The sequence below is a fragment of the Monodelphis domestica genome, chromosome 1, assembly GCF_027887165.1.
Source record: "Monodelphis domestica isolate mMonDom1 chromosome 1, mMonDom1.pri, whole genome shotgun sequence".
Taxonomy (NCBI): Eukaryota; Metazoa; Chordata; class Mammalia; order Didelphimorphia; family Didelphidae; genus Monodelphis; species Monodelphis domestica.
Genome location: NC_077227.1, coordinates 603,042,981 through 603,061,293, shown reverse-complemented (window position 1 = coordinate 603,061,293; position 18,313 = coordinate 603,042,981). Strand labels below are relative to the sequence as shown.

General features: G+C 35.3%; 1 protein-coding gene across 3 annotated transcripts in view; it reads left to right on the top strand.

Moving 5' to 3' along the window:
* The window catches only part of ANAPC1 (anaphase promoting complex subunit 1), a 130,116-nt gene that overhangs the window by 2,579 nt on the left and 109,224 nt on the right, over positions 1-18,313 (top strand). For 2 of the 3 annotated variants that reach the window (XM_007476582.3, XM_016425864.2), the window contains exons 2-11: positions 885-1,121; positions 2,816-2,977; positions 5,824-5,875; positions 6,069-6,169; positions 6,854-6,936; positions 10,089-10,162; positions 11,693-11,838; positions 12,482-12,702; positions 13,565-13,774; positions 15,759-15,854. In XM_007476582.3, coding sequence (XP_007476644.2) covers positions 909-1,121; positions 2,816-2,977; positions 5,824-5,875; positions 6,069-6,169; positions 6,854-6,936; positions 10,089-10,162; positions 11,693-11,838; positions 12,482-12,702; positions 13,565-13,774; positions 15,759-15,854 — 1,358 coding nt within the window. In that variant the 5' untranslated portion in view covers positions 885-908. Of the gene's footprint in view, positions 1-884; positions 1,177-2,815; positions 2,978-5,823; positions 5,876-6,068; positions 6,170-6,853; positions 6,937-10,088; positions 10,163-11,692; positions 11,839-12,481; positions 12,703-13,564; positions 13,775-15,758; positions 15,855-18,313 lie in introns of those variants that run through there. The other variant, XM_016425877.2, reaches the window with a different exon arrangement.

Sequence of the window (18,313 nt, the reverse complement as noted above, 5' to 3'; positions counted from 1 at the left end):
ACCTATTTCCTTACCTGTAACATGGATAATGATAGTGCCTCTAAGAGTGCTTGTAGGGAAGTTATTTCATAACCATAGTGCTTTATAAATGTGAGCTATTACGTAAGAGCTTTTACATGACCTTTTCAATTTGATGGAACCATAAAACAGTAAAAGGTTTGAGATAGTGACCATAGGGCTAGTCTTTGAGTTTGGAAGTTCTGAGTTCAAGCCCTGCCTTTGACATAACACTGTTAGACTATGAGTGAGTCATTTAAACTTCATGTGTCCCAAGTACTCAAGATGAGTTTCTTGTCTCCCCCGAAACAGAGGTTTCTACTCCAGGAGTTTTCATATGGATAAAATTATGATGGGCCAAAAGAATCTATACTACATGTTTGACTGGCCTAGAACTGTATACCAATTAAGTGCTCTCAATTTAGAGAAAACTCTGGGTCAGGGGTCCTGAGATATGGGCTCTAGCCTTTGCTACTGAAAAAAAGTCAGTCTTTGGATCTGCCTTTCCCTATATGTAAAAATCACCAATATTCACCTTTTAGAAGATTGATTTACAGCCTGTATCATATTATATGTCATCTCAGGGAAGGGAAGGAGTGAAATAGAGAAAGAAAACATGTATTGCAAAATGTCCTTAAATGATTATTAAAATTGTATCTACATATAATCTAGAAAAAATAAATTAATATTTATTATGTATACTAAAATATCACATATTATATATGATAATATAATAAAATAAAATATGAAATAAAGTAAAATAAATTGTGAAAGTCATGTATATATATATACACACACACATTTATGATTCTTGGACATAGGAGTATTCTGAGTAATATTTAGTGTTGACTCTGGAAATTGACCTATATGTGTTTATTTTAATGCAGAAATAATGTTGATATTTGGAACCCATGTCGAACATCTATGAAGAGAAGGTAACGATGATTGCAGCAGGGGATTTGCAGGAGTTTGTTCCTTTTGGCCGTGATCACTGCAAGCACCACCCTAATGCGCTGAATCTTCAACTTCGGCAGCTGCAGCCTGCATCTGAGCTGTGGTCTTCTGATGGAGCTGCTGGTTTGGTGGGATCCCTTCAGGAGGTTACAATCCATGAAAAACAGAAGGTCTATTAAATTTCCAGTTATATTTTGGAAAACTAGAATAATATAATTGCCCAAGGTAACCTGCATGCAAACTGAGAAGTGACATGCAATTTCTAGGACAGAAGTTGTTAGATTTGGTGATAGGCATTTTATGGAAAATATATGGGATTAAAAATCTTTCCCAGATCAGGAGTTCTGAATCTGAGGTCTCTAAATCTGGGGTGCCACGTGTGGGATTTTCCTTAATGGACTTCCCTGACCAGCAGGGTCCCACAAGGGAAGGGGCTCACCTTTGTGATGGGACCCAGGAGAGATAGAAACCGAGAACCAGGGTGGAAATGAAAGACATGGACAAGTCAGTGGTAGGATAGGGCAGGCAATCCCTATGATACTCCCTTTGATAGGAAAGTATGAGTACAAAGGAACACGAGGAGATTAAGATAGTGAATGCAGGCCGAGATGGTTACAGCCTCCGGAGAAGGTCAAGAGGAGAGAGAGACATAGTCATTAAGGAGCCAAGTGAAGCTCCATGAAAGGGGAGAAAAAGCCAAGAGGAAGTTCATGGGTTTGCCTCTGAATTTAATCCTGTCCTGGTACTCCCAAGCGCGTAGTAACCACATCACAAAGTATAGACAATTAAGATTGGGTGGCAAGGTAGAGGGATCACCTTTGGGTGTGTAGATTGCAAACCTCCCTTTCCCAGAGAATTGAGTCCAAGCATGTTAATGAGTTTGTCTTAGCCAAGGGCCGCATGGCCAGTTCAAGGTTACATTCACAAGCCTCATTGGTATAACCTTATGCTTGGAGACACAGTAATCATAAAGTCATTTATATTTCATAGATGTGAATATGCTTGGGATGCTACACTAAACTATTTTTTAAAAGTCCTTACCTTCCATCTTAGAATCAATACTGTATATTGGTTCCAGGGCAGAAGAATAGTTAGGAATAGGCAATGAAGGTTAAGTGACTTGCCCAGGGTCACATAGCTAGGAAGTGTCTGAGGCCAGAGTTTAATCCAGGACCTCCTGTCTCTAGACGTGACTTCAGATCCACTTAGCTACCTAGCTGTTTCCTCTAAATTTGCTTTTTAAAAAATGTGATTAATACATTGTTCCCTTTTGCAATACTTTTGTTTTATTCATTTAAAAACATTCTGAGAAAGGGTCCATATTTTTCATAAGACTACTAAAGGGATTCATAACCCAAACAGGTTAAGAACTCCTGTCTTAGATTTAGGTTTTTTTTTTTTCTATTTGTATCCCAGAGGTACAAACATCTCCTAGTTTGGTTGTTTATGATTGTGCTTTTCATGGAATCATATTCAGTCAGCATTAATGCATATGTATTATTTTTCTGCAGTTTCTCTGAGTATGATTTCTGGTCTCAGAGATGGGCCTGGGCAATTTTTTTTTTGCATGCTTATATTTTCTGTTTAGCAGACCCTAGATACATGCTACAAAAAGCTTAATGTTAATAAATTCTTAAGTTCTTTTTCCTGAAGTTTCTTTTATGATATAGCTAAAATAGAAGTCCTAGGTGTATGTTCACAATTTTTGCTTTTCTTGCTAAGAAGCTAGTAGTAATTCATAGAATTGCTCTTGAGACTATTTTTACTTTGTAATTATTGAATCAAATGGAACACTTTTTAAGGATAGTATTTGAGAATAATTTATTAACATAATTATAATGTAATAAATAATTATTAATTTCAGGAAAGCTGGCATTTAAGAAAAGGTGTAAGTGATATTGGAGAAGAGGTGGAATATGATGAAGAATTGTATGTGGCTGGCAATATGGTCATCTGGAGCAAAGGAAGTAAAAGCCAGGCGTCAGCTGTTTATAAAGCTTTTACAGTGGATAGTCCTGTTCTTCAGGTTGGAAATTGTTTTATCCTTGAGTAACAATATATTGCTTAAAATCTACTTCAACAAATTTTACTTTTCTTCATACATTTGTGTAATAGAAATAATATATATAGGTCATGATTTTTTATCTAGTTTAAGAATCCTAGTAGTTATTAATTTTAATGTGTGATAAAGGTTATGCTATTTTGCTATATATTATGTTTTATTTACCCTTCTTTTTTGTGTTTATAGATATTATAAATTACCTTCAAATATTATGGTCTTGTTTAACTTTTTTTTTTCTCTTGATAATAAAATGTTAAAGGGATTTCCAGCATTGATTCTGTTGTTTAGCTCTATAGATTTCAGGAGATCTGATTTCACCTCTTATTTCTGCTCATGATTAACTTTTATATCTTATAGAACCTGTATCCAATTCGCTGGGTTTTCTGTTTTTTTTTGCTTGGAGTTCCCTCATCCTTCTCTGTTCTGTTTGCTCTTTGTTCCTTGCCTGTATAGAAGCTGTCGATTGTAATTTCTTTTTTTCTTTTTCTGTTCTTTGCTCATATTTAACCCTTCTTTACTCCCTGCTGTTACCTGAGCTCTTGCTCCTCTCATTTTTTTTTGGTGGTTTTGGGCTTTTCTTTCCACCTTCATCCTTGGAGTTTTGTCAGTAAATCTCTCAGTACAATGGGGGTAGGGGGTGGGTGGGTGTTGGAACTTGAACTTCTCTGCCCTCTGGAAACTTTGATGGGATTAAGTCCAGCAGTCTGTGGGGGAGGGGTTTTGGAGTTTGAGCTTCCCTGTCCTCTGGAGGCTTTGATGGGATTAAGTCTGGCTGGGTTGTTGGATGTACCCTGGGGCCCAAACCTCAGGAAGGGGTGGGGGCAATATGGAGTGTCTCTGCTGCTGCAACTGAGCCTGGCACAGCTTTGCCCACAAGGTAGGCCCTCCAGACCAGCGCCTTTGCCTGCCCAGAGTTTCCAGCTGCCACTGGGGACTTAGCCACTAGGTGGGGGAGGGGGTCCCAGGACATTCCTTCTTCCTTCCCCTTAAACCCATGTGTTCTTGAATTCCGGCTTTTGGAGATGTACCTTTTAAGTTGAGTCCATCAGGAGGGTTCCTTGGCTCTGTCTTGTTATTAGGTTTGATTTTCAGTCCCCTAGGAGCATTTAGTTTGCAATCTGTTAAGGAAGGGTTTTCAGAGGTCTGAATGTTTGCTACCTCTACGCTGCCATCTTGACTCCGCCCATCTAACATTGATATCTTAAACACTACTCTGGTTAACAGTTCTTAATCTGCAAAATGAGGAGGGTTAGTTTCAGTGATTGTAAAGTTTCCTCCCAGCTCTAAAATTTTGTGGGTCTGTGAAGTTTCCTTTTTTAGGATTGAGTTTATCTAAATAGTTTAGAACAGTGATGGTGAACCTTTTAGAGGGGCTGGTGATATGAGAAATGTCCTCAGGTGAGGGGCAGGGGAGCAGCCCAGCCCCACGTCTCCCTGACATTCTAGTAGGGAACTCTGTGCTGGGAAGATGAAGTGCATGCCCACATAGAGGGCTCTGAGTGCCCCCTCTGGCATGCTTGCCATAGTTTCACCACCATGGGTATAGAGTGTTGGGCTTAGAATTGAGAAAACCTGGATTAAATCTTACCTCTAATGTTAATTAGCTGTGTAACTTTGGGCAAGCGACTTGACCTGGGTATGCCTCATTCAACTTCCTAGAATAGAAGGTGATTCTTAGACTATGTGTTAGAAAAAGTTGCTTGCTGTGTTGGTGAAGGATTTTCTCACTAGTAGTTTTTTGCACTCATAAAAATCGATTTTAACCTCAGTTTTCTCAGTTGTAAAATGGAGAGGATAAAAGCGCCTACCTTGCAGGGTTTTTGTGAGGATTAAATGAACTAATATTTCTAAAAAGCATTTTATAGCGTGCCTGGAACATAGTGAGCTCTGCATAAACTTTTTCTCTGTCTTTTCTTTCATTAAAACTCTTTTGCAAATAGTAATGGTTTCTTGTAGCATTTATTTCTCCCAAGCCTTACTTTTTTCCTCATTTCCAGGTATTTTTTGCTAGTGATAGTCTATATGATTTTCTAAGATTTATTTATTTTTTGAGTGGACCTCTGATTTTATTGACTTAGAGGAATCTGGTGAGGAACTTCCTTTGTTTTTGCAGATCAACATTTGCAAAAACAGTGTGAACATGTAGGCTTCAGTCAGTCACGTAGGCACTGGACTTCTGGGATTTATCCTGGCCTCTCAACCAGCAGGTGTCAGGGATCAGTTGTTCTGACCCCAGGGTGAGCTGTGGATATATGGGACCATGTGTTGTATCGCTTTTTCTTTTTCTCTTTGCTTTTTATAAGAAAGAAGGCCAACTCATCTCTTGCTAGAGAGGTGATAGATTTAAAATGCAGAAAGAGTAAGACACCACACATGGTCAATCTAGGAACTCATTTTGTTGGGCAGTGCTTATTGGTGGTTATAGGGCTTTTCTTATTTTTTTTTAATTGTTCTAGAAAGGAGGGGAAGGAAAAATTATTAAAAAATAAAAGATGGCAGAATTTTGCTTTAACTTTTGTTCTGAATACATTTGAAACAAAGTCTTTGGGAACAGAAGAGTCATGAATTTTTTTTTAATGTTCTTATTGTGGTTTCTAGGACCTTGATTAGGGCACAGAACACATAGATTCTAAGATAAAGAACTGTTTGGGGATAAAAAAGATACTAAAATTTCTTTTCAAATCATTGAACAGAGAAGTCTTTTGTTACTTTACAAATGAAAGTCTTATTGGCTTTTGTTGTTGGGAGGAAAAGGGAAAAACTTCCTAAATGATTTTTTTCCCCCACAAATTTGCTTGTTTTGGTTTTAGGCGCTGTGGTGTGACTTCATTATATCACAGGATAAATCTGAAAAAGCTGATAGTAAGTTTCCTTTTTTTGAATTTTATTTTATCTTTGACTGTATTCTGTCATCTAGGTAAATACTGTTCTACCCAAGTTATTTGTAGTATTTCACGTATAAAATTGATTTCTGTTGTGGATTGAAAAGGATCTAGTTATATGGATTAAAGTATAGACGTTTATAAATAACCTCTATGTAATTCTTTAATTTTAGGTATCAGTGAAGTAGAGAAATGCATATGCATATTACAAAGTTCATGTATAAATGTCCATAGCATGGAGGGGAAGGATTATATAGCTTCATTACCTTTTCAGGTAAACTTGTTTCAAACTTTAATATTTTTCTATATATTTTTCCTGTATGGATAGTCATGGTAAACTATTGCATCCTAATAGCAATATAAATATTAATTTTGTGAGAATAATGTTAGTTTAAGCAAAATTATGCTTAAGGTTTGTTCATCTTTTATGAGGAAAAAACAAATGTGGTGAATTTAGAAATACCAAATTATAGTTATACTCTGTAGTCTAAACCATTTTAGTAAAAGTTGATTGAATTACTAATTTTATTATTTTTTCATTTCCTATTGAGTAATTTGATTAACAATAGTAATATTAATGAGATTAAAATTAACATTCTCGTGTAAAATATATCAGTTTAGGATAATAAATCTTGATTCTACATGTATAATTCATTAATATAAAGTTACCTCTTCATCCTGTGTCTCCTTTCTATGCATTGTAGATTTTATTCTCTTATGATACCTCTTGCATTTCTGAAAGCTTGGTATAATGTCTTGATTTTAGTCATAGGATTTTGAGAGGGCAAATACCATATCATTGTTAGGGTAGCTAAATTTAAAGTTTTTATATAGAAATGATGTTGTTCCTTTATTATATACTTATTGAGTAGGGAAAAAAGATATTGTTAGAATCCTTATGTTATTTTGCTAATGTGATGCCTTAATTCTTATCTTTCCTCCTCCTTCCAACTGGTAGGTGGCAAATGTATGGCCCACCAAATATGGCTTATTGTTTGAACGAAGCAGCTCTGCACATGAAGTACCTCCAAGTCCACCCAGGTATTCATTGAAGAATTCATTTTGTATTGGACTATTATGGGGCAAAATGTCTAATTAGCAAATATTTTTGGGAAACCTTTCACAGATATCATGCATTTACTGGCCATTCCTTTCATTTAACAATTAATCATGTACTGCTTTGTATTATTATTTAACTTTGTGTGAATGTCTTTTCTCCCTATTTACATTGTAAACACTTTGAAAGAGGGATATATAACCTTATTTATTTATTTTTTTTGAGACTGTTTCTATCTTGTCCACTTATGTCCACAAATGTAATGTCCACTTATGGGACTAATTCCAAAGTTCCTCAGCACAGAAACTTTATCCTCCTCCATTTTATTGACCTGAAGCAATTTGCCCCTACTTAGGCATCCTAGTGGCTCTGTATTCCTATGACTAACTATATTGGGGCCATATTTAGCACAGACATCTGATCAGCTTTAACCCTACTGTAGGTTAGAACTCCTGAGCTGAAGTGATCCATGGGCCTCAGTGTCCCTAGTCTCAGGCACTATAGGCATGTACCATCATGCTTGACTCAGCAATTTTTTAAAATTAATATTAGATTTTTGAACTCTTGCAAAGGAGACAAAAATAGTATTTGAAAAGTTTACTTTTAGCTGTAAAACCTTGAAAATTTGAAGACTTCTCATTTACCTAAGTAGTTTTGTGTGTGCACATTTTTCCTTTTGAAAAGCTACATTTCAAGCCTTTTAATATTATGATCAGTATAAAGAAGCTGGTTACAGAAATTATTTGATACCCAGTTTTAGTAGAATTAGTTTCACTAAGGGATTTTAATAGAATAAAGGATCTTATTCCCATTTTTCCATTTCCTTCTGCATTATAGTGATTATCACTCAATGGGCCAGTTTCAATTCAGCTCAACAAATATTTAGAACTGGCTAATTTTGATACAAAGTGTGAATTTTAAAACTTTCCATCTTGCTTGTTCTAGCACAAAGAAAATTGTGCACACCCACACTACACAGGTATGTGCTAGTCAGTGACAAATCTGAAATAACTAACTGCCCACCTGGGCTGTCCTAAGCCAAGCTTGAGCCACCATTGGGACTTGTGAGGCACAGGAAGTGACAGAGAGAGCAGCCTCAGGAATTTGCTCACTTCCTGTGGACAGGGCTAGATGCCAGTTGGTGCTAGAAGCTTGAGCAAAGTGGAGGCCCACAGACAGCTTCCCTTCAGATCGGTCACGTGAGTCAAGGACTGTTTCCTTCTCTACCTTGGCCCTTTTGGGCCTAACTCCCTCTGGCTCCCTGCCAGTTCCCTTTTCTCCTCTCTACTTCTCTCCCTCTCCCTTTTCTTACTCCCATTGTGATTAAACCCACCATAAATTCCATTCTGACTTGAGTGTTTCATTTTAGGAATTTCATAATTAAATTCCTTGGTGGCCACAGTTTTAATATAACAATCTTAAAAGGTGAAATTTTCACTACAAAAGTCAGTGAGTTGGGGGAAATAGGTCAGCTTTAGGAGTTGGGAAAATGGTTCAGTTATTGTCTTTACCATTACTGTGAATGAGGCATATTACCTTTCATTGTCCAGGCAATTCTCTAAGACTTTAAGATATAGACATTGAAGGAAACACCAAGAGTTTCCTCACTAATGAAATTACAAGTCTGAACATCCCCCAAAATATGCTCCTGGGGCTTTGAAAATCAGCAGAGGTCAGGGGAAAATGATAACAGTTTGGAAAAAGTCATTAACTAGAGTAAAAGCACTATAATAGGTAAAGGAAAAAGGACCTTTGGCCAAAAGTTGACTTTTGTAACCATGTTCTTTTTTAAAAATATACTTTTATTAGTTGTTTTTACATTTCCTCTAGTTCTCTCTGCATTCCTATCCCATAATTGTCCTCCCTTATAATAAAGAATTTTTTTAGAAAAAAAGAAAGATAAAATGAGTAAAACTGACCAATCCACTAAAAAAAATCTGACATATGCAATGTTTTATTTCCATAGACCTTCCCCTTTCCTACCCTTTACCTCTGCAAAGAAAAGAAGGAAGATATTTCCTCATATCTCTTCTATGAGGCCAGCCTTATTCTTTATAATTTTGCAGTAACCATTACCTTTTTAAAAAATATGTTTTTATTTATGTTTGCCTTTTTAAAAAATAAACACCATAGTTTTCCTCAGTATTCCTCACTTTTTCCCCTCCCAGAAAACTGCCTACTATAACAAATATTTTCTAAATATGAAAAAAGAAGAGGCAAAAGATCAACACAGTTGATCAACACATTGAAAATGTTGGAAAACATACAATGAGCAGCACCTATGGATCTCCCACCTCTGCAAAGTGATTGGTTGGGACCATCCTCTCATATTTTTTCTTTATAATTTTGCAACATTCAATTTTGATTTTTATGTATATGTGATCGTTCTTTCTACATACATTGTTGAAGTCATTGTTGTTTTGGTTCTGCTTACTTTACTTAGCATCATTTCATATAGATCTTTCCATGTGACTTTGTATTCATCACATTTGCCATAGTTTACAGCACAGTAATATTCCATTATGTTCATGTGATAGATACAGTTTGTTTAGCCATTGTCTAATTGACAGATATGAATCTGGTTTCTAATTCCTTGCTACATGAAAAGTGCTACTATAAATATTTAGGTGTATATGGCATCTTTCTTATCAGTGTCCACCTTGGGGTATAAACACAGTTAAGGAATCTCTGAGTCAAAGGTTATGAATATTTTAGTCATGTAATTTGCATAATTACATATTGCTTCCTAAAAAGGTTGTACCATTTCACAGCCTCAACAGCAATGCTTTAGTGTGCCTATCTTCCCACACTTTTTCCAATATTGATTATTTCTACCTTTATTCATATTTGTCAGTTTGCTGGATATCAGAGTTGATTTGACTTCCATTTCTTTTGTTGATCATTTGGAGCAATCTTTCATATGGTGGTAATTGCTTTTAATTTTCTGAAAATTTTCATATCCTTTAATAATTTGTCTATTAGGATATTTTTACCATATGATTCTGATTACTATTAAAATTTGGAGATGTGATTCTTTTACAAGGAAAATGTTAGTGGAATAATAATAATAACTGATAATACAGTTATATTTGTTTTAGTGCTCATTTAATTTAATTTTTGTCATTTTTTTTGTTAGAGAACCTTTACCCACCATGTTCAGTATGCTGCATCCACTGGATGAAATAACTCCTCTTGTTTGTAAATCTGGAGGTAAGTGGATTTTGTGGCTATATACCTTGAGCTAAACTACATAGGGGCAAGGTCTCTGAACCCAAGGTAAGCTGGATATAGTCAAACAGAAGTTGGAAAGATTAAACATCGACATCTTGAGTGTCACTGACTTTGGATGAGAGGGTGAATTTATTTCAGGTGATTACTACATATGCTACTATGGACAAGAATCCTTTAGAAGAAATGGAATAGCCCTCATAGTCAATAAAAGAGTGAAAAAGGCAGTACTCTGATTTAATCTCAATTCAGCATCACAGCAATATAAAATTATGCTCTAAATGCTGATGATGAAAAGATTAGTTAATTCTACAAAGACCTATAACATTTCTAGAAATAACACCAAAAAAAAAGATGTCCCATTCATTATAGAGGATTGGAATGGTAAAGTAGGAAATCAAAAGATAATTGGAATAACAGACACAGTTGAAGCAAAGTAGAGGCTAATAGAGCTTTATCAAGATGACCTACTGGTCATAGCAAGCACTCTTTCAACAACCCAAATGGTGATTCTACATATGGACATTCTCAAAGATGGAGGGGAGGAAAAAGTATATTTCAGGATTGGGACACATCATGTATAAAAGCACTTAGGGGAAGATGGAGTGATGTGTACAAAGAATAATAATGAGGCCAGTTTGGTTAGATCAGGGGTTCTGAATCTTAATCTGTAATCTCTGGACTTGATTATTTTTTTTTATGTTGTTAACAGCATTTCAGTATAATTATTTTTTGGTAATAATACATACTTTATGCATTTAAAAACATTCTGAGAAGGTTCCATAGGCTGCCTGGAACATAGGTGTTTACTGATTGATTCAGAAGACTGTCAAAGGGGATCCATGACACACAAAAAAAGATTAAGACTCCCTAAGCTGGATCATAATGTGCATGGAGGGGAGTGATATGTGTGTAATAAGGTTTGAAGGGTTTGACAAGCTTTCAATGTCAGAGGAGTTTGTATATGGTGGTGGGGAGAGACTTCAAACAGGGAGACCAGTTAGGTTATTGAGAGTTGATCAGAACCTGAACTTGGGAAGTAGCTATGTCAATGGAAAGAAGGAATTGATGCGAAAGTAGTTTAGGGTAACAAGGCTAGACAGTGGATTGGATATGTATAAAGACTGAGAATAAAAAGCTGGAGATGACATTGAAGTGGTGAATTTGAGTAACTGGAAGGTTAGGGATGCCCTCAACAGAAATAAAGAAGTTAGGAATAAAGTAGGTTTTGGGGATAGATAATATATTCACGTTGAGATCTCCCAAGTTTGAGTTTTAGGCTTTTTTCAAGTCTGATATTCTGTTAAAGTAAGAATGATAAAAAGTAAAGGATAAAATATACATTAAAATTTTTAAATTTTCTATATTCCTTGCCCCAGTTTTCTAAGTGTCCTACCTTTTTAAAGTTTTTAAGACCTTGATTCTTAGATGGGACTCTTCTAACTTGTATTTAAGTATCTGATTGTTTTTTAGTTGAAGCTTTGTTTTTATCGTTACTGCTCCTTTCCTCAGGTCTTTTTGGAACATCAAGGGTACAGTATGTTGCAGACAGTGCAATGAAAATTGTTTTCCTCAATACTGACCCTTCCATCATAATGACCTATGATGCTATTCAGGGCTTACATTCCCTTTGGATTCTGCGCAGAGTGAAACCTGAGGTAAGGAAAAGAATAGGTCATTATTTTCTGCATTTAAAGTGCTAGTAATCCTCACCCTTGATGATACTAGGGGCATGGGAAATACTTCCTTATGACATTGTGCTATAGAGATAACAATAGCTGGTGGATAACCTTTTAAGTTTTGTAAAACACTTTATACACTGTTTTTTTGATCCTCATAACACTATGAGGTAGCATTATTATCAATCCTCCATTTTGCAGAAGAAAAAGCTGAAGCTTTGAGAGGTCACGACTTGTCTATGGTCTCACAGCTAGTAAGTGTCAGAGGTAGGATTCAAATCTGAGTCTTAGATTTCCCTGTTTGTTATTGAATCCTCTGTGACATGCTGCGTCTCAGTAGGACAAGTGGCTTGGGTGTCAGATCTGGCCAAGTTTTATTTTTGTCACTTTAGCCATGTGACCTCTGACAAGCCAAAGAAATAGGGATAGTAATAATTGTACTACTTATCTGAGAGTGTTATTGTGGGGAAAACACTGTGTAAAATATAAATTATTTAACTCTGAGATCTATTATTAATAGGTTATATAAAAGAAAAATACCTTAAAAAGCTATTTATTCTCATTACAGAAATATTGCCATTTCAAAGTACTTTTTTCCTTTATTTTTCCTTTTTAAATTAAGGAACAGAATGTTGTTTTAAAGTTCTCAGAACAAGGGGGTACACCACAGCATGTGGCTACCAGCAGCTCCCTTACTGCTCACCTCAGAAGTCTCTCAAAAGGAGATTCACCTGTAGCTTCCCCTTTCCAGAATTATTCTTCCATTCATAGTCAGAGCCGGTCAACATCTTCACCCAGTTTACATTCTCGTTCACCTTCTATTTCCAACATGGCAGCACTTAGGTAAGTACTAATAGTATTTGTGAGAAACAACTTTGAAATCCCAGGGAAAATGTACATTACAAAATTTGAAACTTTGCTTCATGTTTTTGTTACAATTTCAGAATCATTCTGCAGTAGAATGTTTGGAATTAGTAGGTAGCTCTTTTATTTTCTTGTTTTGTCACTTTCTTTATTAAATCCTTTTTAGAAACTTAATTATTCTTCCTAAGGGCCTTAAATTAAAGTACCACTAGGAACAGTATGCTGATGACTTTCATTTTCACTAAAAAATTTAGGTACTGTTTTAATAATTCTTCACTATTTGACATTTTAAAATTTTGTTTCTGTTCCTTTTTTATTTGTATTGGCAATGTTTGACTTAAAAATATGGTAGACTGCATCATCATAAGTCAGACCAAGTAAGTTACTTGATTATAGAATTAGCTATCCAACTAAATAAAAGTAGAAAATATCCCTCATCCCCAAACCTCAGCATTAGGTAAATGCTTTGTTGTATATTTCGCTTGGTTCAAGAGAGCACTAGCATGGTGTTTCTATTATATTATTTCAGGAATACTCTTGTCTCCATAGAATACTAGAAGATGTTAGCATGTTTGTTTGTTTTTTTTAATTCTTACCATCCCTCTTACTGTATATTTGTTCTAAGGCAGAAACACAGTTGAGGGTAGGCAATGGGGGTTAAGTGACTTGCCTAGGGTTATGCAGCTAGGAAATACCTGAGGCCAGATTTTAATCCAGGACCTTCCATCTCTAGGCCTGGCTCTTAATCCACTGAATCCCCTACCTGACACCTATATGTTTTTTTTAAACTCTGTGTTGATAATCCATTATCACTGCTAACATTTTGTATTTGGTTTTGCAGTCGTTCCCACTCTCCTGCCTTAGGAGTACACTCATTCTCAGGGGTCCAGAGATTCAACTTTTCAAGCCATAACCAATCTCCAAAGAGGCAGAGTGTTTCTCATTCTCCAAATAGCACTTCTAATGACTCCTTTCTTACACCAGAAATGGAGCCAATTATTCCAGAACTTTGTATTGATCACTTATGGACAGAAGTAATTACTACTACCAGGTTTGTAATTGACCTTTTCAATCATCTCAGAAAAAAGCCTTGATATCTGAAACACTGTGTTTCATTGCCTTGAGAATAATTTACTATTAAACATTAATGCCATGTTTATACATCCATGTATGACTAGGTTGGGTAGAGGGAGAAGGTGAGTAACCTCTCCTCACTAAGATTATTGTAGAAAAACCAAAATGAGATTGTAATTCTTCATATTGGATTTGTGTTCAGTACCATAATATGGCAGAAGACCACCAAGATGGGCGATGTTTTTTCTTTGGAGGACTATAGGTTGACCAGATCTCATAAGGTTATAGTATTTAGATTTTGAAGGAATGCTGTTGGAAGATCATCTTTTATATGGCACATCTTGCAAATTTTATTTCTGTGGTGTTCAAGTTTTAATTTACATAAAATTAAATTTCAGTTATGTTCTTTGGCAAATTCTTTGGCAGAAGAATACTATATAACATAGGCATGCTGTGTTCCTACTTGATATTTGCCCTTGTTTTAGTTCCACATACACTTGGCCCTACTCAGAGATCTCTTTAGTGTATAATGATCCCTCACTTATCATGGGATTTATGTTCTAGAGATCCCCATGATAGTTGAAAATCTGCAGAGTAGTGGCATTATATTTATTTCATTATTTTTTGATGGTAAACATCTTCCTCTGGTGTTTCATATTTATTCCACATGATATGTCTTTTCTATAATAAACTTCAGATTTCCAGATGGATATTTGATCTATAGGGAAATGTCATTACTAAAAATGGTGCCAATATCAGATTATTAGTGATCTGAAGCTTTCTTGAGACACTTTATGACTCTTCCTCATACTCCATCCCTTTTTCCTCTTTCTTTTACTTCCCTTGACAAAACAAGGCAAAATTGCAATAGACTCTGTATTGTGCTGGGAGCAAGGAAGTGGAGCTAGAGATATATGATAGCAGTCTTGTGATGTTAATATATGGAAAGTCTCTATGGTCAGGAGTAAGGTGGTTGGAAATAGCCGATTTTTGCTGTAGGATAAGAGTTCTTAATTTTTTTTGTCATGGTCCCCTTTGGTAGTCTGGTGAAGACTATGAACCCCTTCTCAGAATAATATTTTTAAATAATTGAAGGAAAGGCTAAATTTTAGTTTGTTGTTCAATTTTTCAGGTGTCTCTTTGTGAGAGGCACTTTGTGACCCTGTGGACCATAGTTTTACCACTGCTGTTCATAGTTTCTTATTGTCGTTTTTTGGCAAAGATACCAGAGTGATTTACCATTTACTTTCTCTAATGTATTAATGCAAATAGAGGTTAAATGATTTAGCTAGTTGGTTCATGAGACTGTTTTTGAATTCTGGTTTTCCTGATTCCAGCTCCAGATCCCTATCCATTTAGCCACCTAGCTGCTTTAAGAGATAGTAAGATATATATATATATATATATATATATTTTTTTTTTTCCCCTAACCAGGTTTACTCTTTAAACCTAGACTGCTTGAAATCTTTCTATAGACTCCAGTTCAAAAACTCATGATCTACGAGGAAGTTTTTGCAGTTATTGGAGAAAATAGATGTGACCAAGTTTTCATTTGGGGGTATAAAAAATTAAATTGAAGGGACCTGTTAGGATGAGGGAACTAGAAGAGACCTTGAATGGAAGAGACAGAATTTGGTTTAAAGAGTGTAGTACTAAGTATCTATCTTATTATATCCCCCAGAAACCCCTTAAGAAGATTTGAGGAATCTGAATTCTGGTTTGGGAAATTGTACCTAAGGCAGCATGTGTTGTATAAAAGGATCTATTTTTGCTTATGTTTGAAATTTTAAAATATATTTAAAGAAAATGTGAGTAGAAATTTACCTTATCAGGGTTGTTTGATCCAAATTTGGTTCTTGCCAAATTTCTTGTTGAATATCTTTCTTGAATGTTTTAATAATGATTTAGACCAAAGTTCAATGCTAAAAGTTGTTCTTTTGTTTTTTCTTCAATATTATTAGAGAGAAAAATTCTCCAGCCTCAAAAGTATTTATTACATCTGATCTCTGTGGTCAGAAGTTTTTGTGTTTTTTAATAGAATCCCAACTCCAGCTTCGGTAAGTGCATTTTGTGTGTGTGTGTGTGTGTGTGTGTGTGTGTGTGTGTGTGCATGCATGCAGGTGCGTGCACTTTAGGTTTTTGTAGAAATGTATTCCTACACAGATATAAAATATTCTATATTAGAAAAGAGATGAATAAAAATCTTTAGATTCTCAAATTTTGAAAATCATTTCACCTATGTAATATATAGAGTCTTGGACCTACAGTTTAATCCTGGATCTGACTGAATGAGTAGCTTTTGTCATCTTGGCCAAATCACTTGAATGAATTTTCTGCCTATTTCTTTATCTCAAAATCTGAGGGTTATTCTAAGAATTTTGCCAAGGGCCCTTAAAGATCTAGAGGTCTATTGTCTATAAGAAACATTCATCAATATGAATTTTAAGAGGAACATAACATGTGGCCATAAAAATGTCAGAAGCCCCCCCCCCCCCCCCCAATTATTTAAAAAATCCAGTTTCTTATAAAAACTTGTACTGTTAATGTTGTTAAAGGAAATGCTTAGAGGCTGCACCAGAACACAGGCTTGGATTCTAGTTCAGAATCTTTTGCTACATACACCTAGATATTTGTATATTTGTCATTTGTTCATTTTTGTTATTTTAAGTTTTCAAAAAACTTTCCAACACATTATCTCATTTGTGTTTCTTGGCAAAACTGGATTAGGTTGGACAACAGATGGTATCTCTAGTTTCCTCAGAACCCTTAAGTGACTTGTCACACATCTTAGTGTTAAAATGAGAAGCAGAATCTAAAACCTCTCTTGTTCTTATGCTCCATCTGTAAAATGTCTCAGCTTCTTAATTGCTAAATCACTTACTCTTTGATATCGATCAATAAATAAACATTTATTGAGCACCTACTATGTATGTGCACTGGAGATACAAAAAGAGGCAAAAGTCAGTCCCTGTTCTAGGAGCTTACCATCTATCAGGATAGACAACATACAGACATCTATACAGGATAAATAGGAAGTCATTAATAGAGAGAAGGCACTAGAATTAAGAGATGAAGAAAGTCTTCATATAGAAGATGGACTCTTAGATGGGACTTTAAAAAGCCAGTAGATGGAGTTGATCCTGTATTTCAGGTTTAGGGGACACCAGGTGTGAGGTATATGTGTGTGGGATAGCCAGAGAATCCTAGGAGCCAAGATTCAGTCCCAAGAGTTTTGGAAGAGGTGATTTTAGAGATCCCCATAATTTTTATAAAGATAAGGTAGCAAGCCCTTATTCCCATCTTGAGTGGCCTCACAGGGCCTTAAACATTCTGGTACAACCCTGTCTGTTGTGCCCCTAATTTTATTCTTTTATAGACAAAATATAGTTTTATTCACTAGATTAGGAATATTATGTTTCTGTTAAAAAATAAACCTTTAATCCTGTGTTGGCCTTGGTTTTCTGAAATTTCTAGGCTTATTTCTTTTAAAATTTTTATTGTGAATTAGGAAACTACCCACATGAGTATTTCCATACACAAAGAGGACCAAAAGATAGGCCTTGTACATGAAACTGCAAATCCATCAGTGTTCCTTTTGAATTTAACATGGTAGTACCAATAATTGTCCCACTTGTATCTTCCTTTTGGAAACTCTTTACCCTCCTTGGTGACCTCTGTATATTTAACGATGTTTCATTGACACTCTTTTCTTTTTTGATATTATTGTCATTATGTGTTATGTGTATGTACAGATGTTCTAACTGCATGATTTTGTTTGTGCAAAGGCATTTTAATTTTATTATTTAGTTTTATTTCACTAAAATTTTGCTTATTCCTTGTGATCCTCTGTCTCATTTTGTTATGAACTATTTATCTACTATATTCTATACTATATTCTCTATGAGGTATCTCATTCCATCTTCCTCTCATTTGTTGATGATAGGACCTTTTACATCTAGGTGTATCAGATGATTAAGATAAGGGCACACAAGCCTTAGTTCTTCCAGACTGCTTTTCAAATTTTCCCAGCCATTTTTGTTGACTATTGTGCCCTTGTGACAGCCTAATTATTTGGGTCATTGGGTTTATATCTAAAACTACAATGTGCCAGTGCTTCTGGTCTTTTGTACCTAATCTGTTCCATGGATCAGTTCTTTTTTAAAACTCATATCAGTTACTGCTTTGTAATATTTGAGATCTAAGGATTCTGGGTCCCCATCCTGTTTTTTTTTTTTTAAATGATTTCTTTTGAGATGTCTGAATTCCTCCAGATAAATTTTATTATAATTTTGTCTAGGTCTATACATAATAATAGCTAACATTTATGTAAGGCTTTAAACTTTGCAGAGTATTTTGTAAAAATTAAAATTAATCTCAAATATAAAAGTATATTTTAAGAGATTTATTAATGATCATTAGAAATAAAGGAATAAAAGGGATACAAAATAAAACCACGTACCCATGGCTAATTGGCCTGTTAAAACCCTGATGCTTACTACCACCATGCTTGGGACAG